The sequence below is a fragment of the Physcomitrium patens genome, chromosome 9 (assembly GCF_059467195.1).
Source record: "Physcomitrium patens ecotype Gransden chromosome 9, ASM5946719v1, whole genome shotgun sequence".
Taxonomy (NCBI): domain Eukaryota; kingdom Viridiplantae; phylum Streptophyta; class Bryopsida; order Funariales; family Funariaceae; genus Physcomitrium; species Physcomitrium patens.
Genome location: NC_143418.1, coordinates 13591921 through 13602945, shown reverse-complemented (window position 1 = coordinate 13602945; position 11025 = coordinate 13591921). Strand labels below are relative to the sequence as shown.

The following is an 11025-nucleotide window of genomic DNA, read 5'->3' as shown; positions in this document are numbered from 1 at the left end:
TTTTATTTCTCAAAATTCACCTCCATTGAATATATCTCTTACTTTGAAAAATCCTTGAAACCTCAATATGCCTTCAAATTATATGAAATTAACTCCCAAAAATCTTCTCATAAGTCTTTTGTCTAATTCCACTCTTTGATGAACAAATGAATCCTAAAGTTGTTGTAGGTGTGGGTTTTTATGCCTCAAGATTTGATTTCAAACTTGATTCACTATTGGTCCTTTTTAGGTATCAATTCTTAGTATTTTAAGGTAATTTTTGTTAAAACTTTTTTTTAACTCTTTCATAAAGATGTCTATATTAATTATTTATCTCATTTATTTTTATTTGGCTTATTTGTGCTTCTATAAAGAAGATAAAGTTTCTTCTATAAAAAGGTAATTTTAGCATTTATTAATTTTTACTACCTCTTTATATTTTATTTATATTTTTAAGATAATTTGCTAAAATATTTTTATTTAAACTCCTCTATAATAAAATATTTCATTTCTTCTTTCACCTAATAGCCATGTTACTATACAACACCATAAGAACCATTACAATTGATGGATTACATAATGTTGTAGATGTGAAGAATGCTTTAAGTAAATACTTAAATGTGGTAGTGAGCACCAATATAGTGAAGTGTGCACTTCATGAATTAAGTCTTGGATCATTAAAGAAGCAATAGAAGCCATTGTTTACAACCAAAAATAAGCATTGCATGTTGGAATTTGTTCAACTTTATCAAGATTGGACTATTTGTAATTTGTGTAAGGTGATTTTTAGTGATGAAACTAAGATCAATCAATTTTAGTCTAATGGTTGTGCTTGGTATTGGATGAAGGATAAAAAATCTTAATTACAAGTTTGTTATGTGATTTGGACGCTTAAATATAGAGGTGGTGTAATTTTTCTATAGAATTGTATGACTTCTTGTTGCATAGATTATATTTGCAAGATAGAAGAAAAAATAAAATAAGATTTTTATCATAGCATTTTTTAAGATGAATTTGTAAAGACAATTGGGTGGTATTATTTTAACCTTTTTTTGTGTCAAATTTTAGCATGATAATGATGCTAAATATATTGCAAAATCATTTTTACAATGATTATCAATGCAAAATTTTGGTCTATTTACTTGGCCTCTTCAATTACTTGACCTAAATCTAATTGAGCATATGTGAGCACTTATAAAACGGAAATTAAATGAGTATCCAACACTAGCTAAAGGAGTGTGTGCAAGCTTCTTTCAATTCTATTATTCTTGAGTAGTATCAAAAGTTCTATTCTTGCATTTTCAATTGTATCCAAGTTGTTTTAGCTTCTAAGGGAGGATAGATATATTATTAATTTGTAGATAGATGAAGATTACAAAACTAAATCAATAGTCCTAAATTCATTTGAAATGTAATTTTTTTCTTGTTGCTACAATTTTCAACCTAAAATTTTAAAGAATAATAGCTAGCTTAGTTGTGCATTTCACACAATTTGTAGTTTAGAAACAAGGTCAGTACTTAATTTTGCTAGTTTGAAACACAAAATCCTAAATTATGTCTTCATGTGCACCTTTGTTTCAATTGAATTAGCTTGAAACCCCAACAATCAACTAAACCTAATTGCAAATTGTTCAGTTAATAATAGATATGACCAATAATAGATATGACCATAGCATAATGTTGTAAGCAAGAGAATTGAAACTATGGTGGCTAAGCTTTGTGCCTCAAATCATCTTTCAAATAAAATCTTGTAGGTTTGAGACAACATTTTTGCTTTGCCGAAGGAGATTGAGATAGTCAGCCTCTCTTTGATTCCTTCCTACAATCGATCAAACAAGTATTTAACTATGGTGATTGGGAGTGCTTGAATGCTCTTTTTCCCTGAGATTTAGCAGAAGGTTAGGTCTGCCACCTCCAGCACCGGATTTCGAAAATGAGTCCAACCAGGAGGTCCGACAAGATGCTAGAATCATTTCCTGCAAATGGAAACCATGTCAGACAGCAAAACCAGACAGTCCCTGACTGCCCGACTACAGACATTGCTACACTACAGAACCTGCTACGGTATGTCACAAAAACAAAATTAGAAGTCAACACCGCATGTCTTGATGGCCAAAGGCTGTTTACGGTACTAGGCCCATCGAGCCAAGTGCTTCCGTCATGATGTTCATAATCAGCCGTTGCCATATCTCACGCAAATTGAGAAGCATCGTTTCCATGACACACAATGTCAGAGTTGCCACACACAAACCGCATAGCAACCATAGACTTCAACGGTGGCAATGACTCGTTGCTTAGTGCAGCTGCAAACGTTGACATGTACAGGGTGTTGCAGACTCGCAGCATCATTCTGTCGCGTATAAACAAGCACGATGTTTCCATTGTCTCTAATTGGATTCCATGTGTCTTAACTCCTGATTTGTCAGGCAAGTTTCGTGAGCTTCCAGCAGAAAATGAAAGCGGGTAACTGGTATCCAGATCATCAAGGTCAGTTTTAACAGAGCAGATTTAACAAGGCACCTTTAATGCTCACAAATGAATGCACCTCTTGACCTTCTTTTCAGCCTTAAAGATCATTTTTGGACGTTTAGACTACTGCTATGCACATAAGCCTGATGAGAATAAACAAATAACAGCTATCTCAAAGTAGGTTGTTAGTTCTGAGATATGTACAGAAAAATCAAACTGATTCGAAAATGTAAAGTAGGTGACTACCACAGATGCACAATTTTGGAGGTCACTGGCCTTCAAGACATGGTGACTAGCTTGCAATATGAAATTCAACCTGATAACGCCTAGGGCTGTTTTTTTGAGGGGAAAGGGGAAAGTACATTGTTTTGAAGGCAATAATCTAATGCTACTGCTGCAGTTATGAAGAGGAGGACACTTTCTCCGGTTTCTAAGCTTGCCTTGAGAATACTGTCGATGCCTGTTTCTGGAAACCCGGTCAGCGCTTGTGTAGCATACCCAGCACCTGTGCGAAAGTATCAAACCAAGGTTAGAACGAGATATGACCATTATTTACATACAATTCATTGTAAAAAGGGATTGTATCAAATTCCCATACCTCTAACTATTCCAAAAGCAGCGGCAATTCCGGACTTGAGCTGCACGTTTCCCAGATCTCTACGAACGGCATATCGGTAGGTAACACCAAACAAGGCACAGCTGAGTAAGATGCCAGCTTGACTTAAAAGAGCTCCCACAGTTAAGCCTCCACCAACGGAAAAAGTGAAGGGGAGGCTGGCAAAAGTACCAGCAACTGCAGAGAGGGCCGCTGCCTGTATCACAAATGAGAACCCTACAATCATCAATTCTCTGTTGCAAGTTTTTCAATCTAGAAAATCTTTTCGAAAAGCTGTCAAAACTTAAGCTTTTAATATCAAGACCGGCTCTACGCTTCCTTATGTAAGAATATAGCACACGTACCCCTCCACAACAGCTGTACACTTTACATAATATCTACCAATACTTGTTGATCGCTCAACTCTCCTCTAGACTGATGACACACTTATTTGGTGAAAAGTATGCGTGGCTAAAGCTTCATAAAAAAATTTAGGCAAGAAATCACACCTTGCCGGATTCAATACGCTCCGCATCTTCGTCAATGTTTGCCGTTTCCCACTTTTGAGAGAGCTCCGCGCCACTGTCGCCAGCACGAGCCATAACCAAAGCAAGTTCAGCTGCCCTCACACTTGCTTCGGCCTTAAAAACCTCCTCTTCCATTTCTGAAACCTTTAAGGATATGAAGTCTGTTAAGTAAAGGTAAACATTTGACCAATGTATGCTTTGTTTTTCCTAAAGTATAAAATATAACTCTCCTTCTAGTAGAGTGCTCCAAGTCCATGGACAGCATGGTTTCGATTATTGCTTGGGACCTAGGCAGTGGCACAAGACATTGAGAATTTCAATACAATTCTAATGATATAGCTCTGGATACATTCATATCCAGAGACACTCCTGCTAACACTGTTGGACGTTGGTGCATTAGACCATGGACGTGTCAAGCCTATTCGTTAAGTTCTCCATGTCCAACCACTGCAAAGTTTCAAATGTGAGGAAATGCTACTGGTAAGACCGAGACTCGAGTTCGTGTAACAATCTTATGCATGCCGTTCTATCCTGTTAGAGAAACCAAGTTTGAAGTTATCGGAGCTTACTTCGGAATCGGCAACTTGCTGGTCAGCATCCAAGCGCTCAAGGAAAGATTGTAGCTCCTGAACCTTTTTCTCCTGACGAGATATATCATCCAGCTCTCTTTTTTTCTCTGAAACACGCTTTGTAGCGTCGGCTAAATCTTTCATCAAAGCCTGGTCAGCACAATGTGCGAAGGTGGTAATACTCGTAAAGGTTGAACACTTCACAACAACAGCTAACACTGGAACCCTAATTTAGAAATATTTTGTTCGCACAATTCGAAGTCAGTTAACTCAGGAATCCTGATGCATAAATACCAACTGCTTATCGAATCCACCTCAAAATTTCAGAACGCATGTAGGAATTCCCGAATCAATTAGAGATTGTCCTCAAGTAATCCAACCGCGGAATTCCCCCATAAGATTCACACATGAAATGCTTAGAACACTCAAACTGGCCGAAGACCACTAACCTTGGATTCTTCACTGTCCAAAGCTTTCCGAAATTCCTTCTCCAAATCCAGGGGGTTCACAACCTCGTTTCCTCCATCTTCATCCTCATTTGCCTTGCACGCCCACGCGTGCATCCCCTTAACCCTCCCCCTGCCAATCCCAAAACGTAACTCTCGTTTCCCTCGTATGCCACCACTCGGCCTGTCTCCTGGCAACCCGCATCGCATACTGCTGGAAGGTGCCAAACGGCAACCAATCATCCCGGAAACATGTGAAATTGCAGCCATTGTCCTATAACCAGCTGCGTAGCGTCACTCCTCAAAGGAGAATAAACATGCAGCGCACTCAGCCTTCACAGTTGAAAGATCCACAGCACCATCGCCATGGCAGCACTTCACTACACAGACAGACAGACACGATCCAATCTAACCTCCCAATGGTCGGGGTTTACTTTATCCACTCGGGGCAAATCTGAATTCCATACCGGGTGGATGAAAGTATTTGCGTGAAAGCATCGATAAATGAATGATTTCCGGTAGAAAATCTGCTTGCTGGTTTAGCGAAATCTCTGAGCTCGTGAACAGGAATAGAAACCAGGAAGACAATGGAGCTTAAGCGCGGTTTGGACAATCAGGTGGGCTGCCCGCAGGTTGCCCTCTGTTGGGCTGCCCGCCCTCTCTCGGGCAATTCCCTGGGTCAGCAACCATATCGTTGCTTTTTCAGAAGCTTATTTGAGAAGCTAAATTGCTTGTAAGAAAAATTTTATTTTATTTTTATAATTTAAATTATTTAAAATTTAAAATTTTATTTTATAAACTAATGTTAATTAAGAACTAAGACAGAAGTTTTTTTGGTCCTTCTTTACAAGCTTTAAAGATACACAGAAAATAATAATAATAGAATAATTTTTTAGTTAGTTTATATATATATATATATATATACCTATCTTTCTTCTAATTGTGCATGAAATTTTTTTATTATATATTTTCTTTAAATTTGACTTCTACAACAATAAGTTTATTGTTAAATTCAAAATGTTCTTCTATCTATAAACATGTGTTTTTATTATAGGGCACAAATAATTGATTTCTTGGCCATTTTTCTCTTGGATCAAAAATAAAAAATAAAAAATAAGTAGTCCCACACTATGTGTAGGAATTAACATGGAGCAATATTAGGTTATGTAATAGTTAGAAGTTGAGACCTATTGAAGTATCTAAAAAAACATTTAATTATGTTACCAATAAATTTGTGGAAATAAAGAAGATGAAGAAGAAGTTTTATCTACAGGATGGATATATGATTTAGAAAGAATTCAAGTCTCTAAAACAAATTAAATTATGTAATTATTATAAAGTTAAAAAGGTTATTGGAAAAAATGATGAACTATTCTTTGTGTTGAAGTACATAGAATATAAGTTATACTATTCTTTTATGAATAAAGACAAACCTTTTTTGAAGTAGAAAGTAAAAAGTGGGGATTTAAAAAAATTGCAATTGCTCAAAAACATGTACACATTAGGCTATTTCTATAGAGATTTAAAACTCAAGAATTTGTTAGTTACAAAAGACATAATTAGAGACTTTGATTATCAAAGTAGGATTTATCTTTGTCGCTCTTTAAATTAGTTATGAAGGCAAATAAGATGCAAATAATGTGGTAGAATAATCTACAAAAATAAAGGCCATTATTTTGCAATGTAAAAAATAATTATTAATTTAAGAAGATGAATGATAACTCCCCCAAGGAAGTATTGTATGTGGCTAAATATTGGAATTTTTAGTCTTATAACACTTCAAATATTTGTTGCAATGCAAGCACATGAAGAAGATTTTCCATACATTTAATAATTTATTTAAGAAGAAAAAAATTCCAAATTTTGTTATAATGAAAGATAGTAATAAGAAAAGCTAAGACAAAATAGAAGTATAAATTAAAGAAGGCAAAATCATCTCAAAATCTTTTAACAAAGAGACAAAACTAGATTGTACAAAAATATTGATCCTTGCAACAAGAATTATATCCTTGAATTCTTTGTCTTGAAAAGCTAACTAATGTCCTAAGATATTTAATGAATTTTTAGAATAATTTTTAATAAAATTATATTTTGATAGTCTTAATTTTTCATTTATTAATACCAAAAGATAATTTTAATGTAGCCAAACCATCTTAAGAGCAAGGTTAAGCCAAATATGTGCCGAAATTAAAATGGATCAATATTAAATTATTCCGTAATTATAAATTGAGACTTATAGAAATACTTTTAAAACATTTAAAATGGTTCTAATGAAGTAAAGGCCATAAAAAAGATTAAAAAGATTATATATATATATATATATATATATATAATATTATAAAATTAAATAAGATTATTAGAAAAAATAATAAATTATTCTTTGTGTTTGAATACATAGAATAGAAGATGTAGTAGTCTTTTAAGAATTAAGACAAATATTTTTGGAGTCAAAAGTAAGAAGTTAGGCTTTTGCAAACTTTGCAAGGATTAAAGTGTATGCAAAAAGAAGACTCTTTCTATAGAGATCTAAAACCACAAAATTTGCCAACTACAAAAGACTTAATTGGAGACTTTGATTATTGAAGTAGAATTTATTTCTATGACTAATTAAGTTAGTTATAAGAGCATGTAAGGTGTAAGTAGTATAATAGAGTAATTTTCAAAAACAAAGAAAATCTATTTTGCAAAGTACCAAGAAATATTCAATTTAAGAAGATAAACAACTTCCCTAAAGAAGCATTATATGCAACTAAACACTAGCAAAGTTTAGCCTTATAGCACTTTAAAAATTATTGTCAAAATACAAGCATGGCAAGAAGTTTTTCTAAATATGTGAAATGAAATGAACAAATGATCAAATGAACAAGAAGGGAACTCATTGAAAGTTATTGCAATCATAGATAATGACAACATAAACAAGTAGAAATATAAATCAAATAAGAAAAAAAAAAAAAACACCTCTGATTTGTTTGATAGAGGATTAAAATCAGGTTGTACAAAAAACAAAAACAAAATTCTTAGAACAAGAATTTTCTCTTGAGAGGCTTGATCTGATCATAAGAGACTAAATAACATCCTAGGAGGATGTAATGAGTAAAGCAATTAAAGAAAAAGGGCTCTTGTAAAGGAAGAATAGAGCAACCCTAGCAAGAAAATGTACAAAAAAATGAGGTTGTGGTTGTAGTTGAACAAGCAAAGCACTTCAGCCTTTTTGAAATTGCTTGTTAACTTGAGCAAAGAACTACAAAATCTAAGGGCTTCAGAGATTGGATCTACAACCTTAAAGTGGAAACAAGAGAAGGTCTTGACAAACAGCATATATTGATGTTGAAGAAGTTGAAGAAGGTGAAGAATATGAATCTGATTGCAGGCTAGTTGAGAAGAATGGAAAGAAATTCTCTTCAAAATAGCCATTGCAAAAGATGTCTGCTTTTAACTAGACCTACAAAACCAGAACCCTGCAAATACATCTGAGACAGACTGCATCTCTGCAACTCATGGGCAAGGTATGTATCACTTGACTCAACCTTGAGTGATGTACATGGGTTGCTTATTTTATAGGCTCTGTCATACTGTATCCTTTACTTGGACCTCCTCCTATCAATTCACATGATAACTGTTTCTCACAATTTTAAAATGTAGATGATAAGAATAGGTTATTTAAGCACATTGACAGAATGCTTGGAGCATTCGGAGGCTTTGTGAGGGATGTGGGCTGTGTAATGAGTTGGAACTTATACCAAATCCCAAGTTTTAAAATCCAATTTGTAACACATGTATCATTGGGCATGGTCAGAAACCTATTGAACTGAACAGTGAACTACCATGTAATTTGAGTGTACCAAGAAACCCAGTGGCCTTTACTAAATGCTGTTGGTATGTTGATACAGAATATTTTGGCTGGTTTGGCCTAGACTTATTACAAGCTCTCCCTCATTCAAGTTAATGGATGCAAGTGGATAAGAACATGACTCAAGCTGAGCTGTTTGCAATGTAGATGTACTTCAGAAAGCTATTCTTTTAGCATCACAAGAGCTATAATTTAATATTTGCACAATTTCAGAATGTTAGGACATCTTACAACCTAGTGAAGATAAAGTAAGGACCATTGAAATCTGTGCCTTATATGTGAAGGTTGCCAATGGGAGAGTAGGCTTGCCTATGTATGTCCCCACTTTGAAAACTGTGGGGACCTTGTACTTAAAAATGTGCATTAACTTGCAACAAGGGTATTTTTTGTCCACTCTATCTACTCTAGGCAGAATCTGTTCCTACAAATTAATTCCACCTTTCTGTAAAAATTACTACCTGTTCTAATTCAAAAATTTGATGCTTTCTTGGGGTTTTGCCTTATGAAGAGTTTGTTAGGCTCAGAAGCTCTCTCATCCTCCTTTTGCTAGGCATTATCAGCTAATTCAATACTCAGTATCTTCGACAGTGCTGAGGTCTACAACCCATTTTGAACGCTTAATCCAAGCAAATAGCTTTTCTTCAAACTTCCAGCCCAAAGAATCTCACATCCGCGAGTTAATCTGCTGAAACTCGTGGTCGATACTTGCGGTACCCAACGGCGGGGAATCCACAACAGTCAGCATGGAAAGCAACGACACTGCAGACCTGTTCAGCCCCTCAGATTTCACCTTCCCCTCTTGCACTGACTTGCAAGGCACCCAGGCGCACTATTCCTTGGGCGCGATCCCAGCTCCATTCTTTGGGTCCCTCGTGTCGGACATGGTTCAGCCCAGCTTCCCCGTCTCGTCGCCCACTTTCTCCCATCCCAGCTCTCATGGTTCCGTGGGAATGCTGGACAACGCGTTGCAGCTGCCGCCTGTGATGGACAACAGCTTTCCTAGTTTTGAGGTGGACACTGTGGAGACGGCTCTCGGCCCCTCGCTTCTGTCCGATGTTCCATTTTCGAGTTCTCTCGGAGGCGCCTTCTCAGGAGGGGGCTTGTATGATTTAATGCACCAGCAGCAGTATTGCAGATTGAGCGCCGTCCACCAGTCGTTTCAAGGCGGCGCTTTCTTTGATCAGTCGATTTAGCTCCTGGTATGGATCCACATCCGTGTCCTCATGAGTGCACAGCTAGTGCCAACACTTGCATCATGGTTCGTCGGATTGTTGCCGTGATTGAGGATCTAGATCGTCACATCTGTGCGGTTGAACATGGCCTGGGCGTCCACTCATCTGCAGCGATTGCGATGTGTGCAGTGATTAAAGATTTCGGCACAGATTCAAGCGAGAACGGATGAATGGGTCACCACCAATACATTGTAGTGCAATTCACTTGGCGAGCGAAGATGGCGGAATTGCAACTTCAAGTTTGAGTTGTGCTGGTTGTGGTGGCAGTGTACACTTGTACAACATTGAGAAAAGAATTGAGGAGCAGTAGATCAGAGGTTAGCATGTTACATCACATCGTAGGCACGCACCCCATGGGCTGAGCTAATCACAACGGCAGCAGGATAATTCACCACTGTTGTTGCCCTAGCAACTGTACAGAACAGACGGGCCGCATAACGACATTTCAACGACATTTCCAAGTGGTTGAAATGGGTACCTAACTCAGGCACCTCCGAATCGCGACGCAAGATCTGAACACTTGTTCAGGCCGAGGCCGAGCACTCAGTTACACAGCATTGGTTACGTTGATAGCCATTGAAGAGTGTAGATATAAATCGGCTCATTTTTGGGATTAGGAACTCATGGTTCCGTGAGTAGAATTTACACCATTCCTCGATCGTAATTTAGGAGCTTTTTTGTTTTCTTCTGTTTAAACTTCGATTCCAGTTCGCTAAGTACATAAAGCAATAATGTCAGTTTAGGGATATCAAGCGTCGTGTCTCGTTTGGTTTCACATGTGGGTTTCAGTTTGAGATTTTTTGATTGCCGCAATTCGTTACTCATTGTGATGTGACCAGTTTTCCACCATGTTGCACAGACTGAGAGCCGTGGATTGGAGACCGAATTCTAAGTTCTCAGCAACCACCTCGTGTCTCTTGTGGCATGTGGGAAAAGCCGACTGAGAAAAGCCATTGCATGATTTGCCAGCTTGCTCTGATGCATTCAAACGTCTAGTTATGACCTTCCAGTTCGTGTAGACTGTTCCTGTCCCCGAGCTCTCTGTCGATGTGCAATGCATACCTTGACCGTGAGCACGCACTTCTGTTAACGGTTCCTTGAGTCACAATTTCCCTCAACCTTTTCAAATGGTTTCCGCCTTTCAGGCGTGCTGACGAGATCCTATCTGCAAACTGAATATGATCATGACCTGTTCAGAACATGGTAGTTGATGCGGATCAACCGAGAAATATCATGCATTTGTCACAGACACCAGTGCGGAGTAGTGTCATGTGAATCACTGCGAGGAGCAATGATTATGCATGCTGTGCAGCAGCGCCCTCGTGCATCCTGACTCGTGAGACGCGGGTATCTGTCCT

The 11025-nt window shown here is 37.3% G+C and overlaps 2 protein-coding genes across 2 annotated transcripts; one reads left to right on the top strand and one right to left on the bottom strand.

Annotated features, from left to right (window-relative positions):
• Positions 1–2601: 2601 nt before the first annotated feature.
• Positions 2602–4983, bottom strand: LOC112286238 (uncharacterized). Its single transcript, XM_024527947.3, has 5 exons — positions 4589–4983; positions 4140–4289; positions 3553–3714; positions 3047–3260; positions 2602–2953 (listed from the first exon to the last, which is right to left on the bottom strand). The coding sequence occupies exons 1-5, from the start codon at positions 4853–4855 to the stop codon at positions 2775–2777; spliced, it is 972 nt and encodes a 323-aa protein (XP_024383715.1). The 5' UTR covers positions 4856–4983; the 3' UTR covers positions 2602–2774.
• Positions 4984–8976: 3993 nt separating this feature from the next.
• LOC112286463 (uncharacterized) lies at positions 8977–10413 on the top strand. The gene is made up of 2 exons (XM_024528370.3): positions 8977–9634; positions 9797–10413. The coding sequence occupies exon 1, from the start codon at positions 9179–9181 to the stop codon at positions 9626–9628; it is 450 nt and encodes a 149-aa protein (XP_024384138.1). The 5' UTR covers positions 8977–9178; the 3' UTR covers positions 9629–9634; positions 9797–10413.
• Positions 10414–11025: the final 612 nt, after the last annotated feature.

Coding starts and splice junctions, on each gene's coding strand:
- LOC112286463 (XM_024528370.3), top strand. CDS start 9,179: ATGGAAAGCAACGACACTGCAGACCTGTTCAGCCCCTCAGATTTCACC.
- LOC112286238 (XM_024527947.3), bottom strand. CDS start 4,855: ATGGCTGCAATTTCACATGTTTCCGGGATGATTGGTTGCCGTTTGGCA. Junction 4,290..4,588: donor TGGACAGTGAAGAATCCAAG/GTTAGTGGTCTT, acceptor TGTGCTGACCAG/GCTTTGATGAAAGATTTAGC. Junction 3,261..3,552: donor AGCGTATTGAATCCGGCAAG/GTGTGATTTCTT, acceptor TTTGTGATACAG/GCAGCGGCCCTCTCTGCAGT.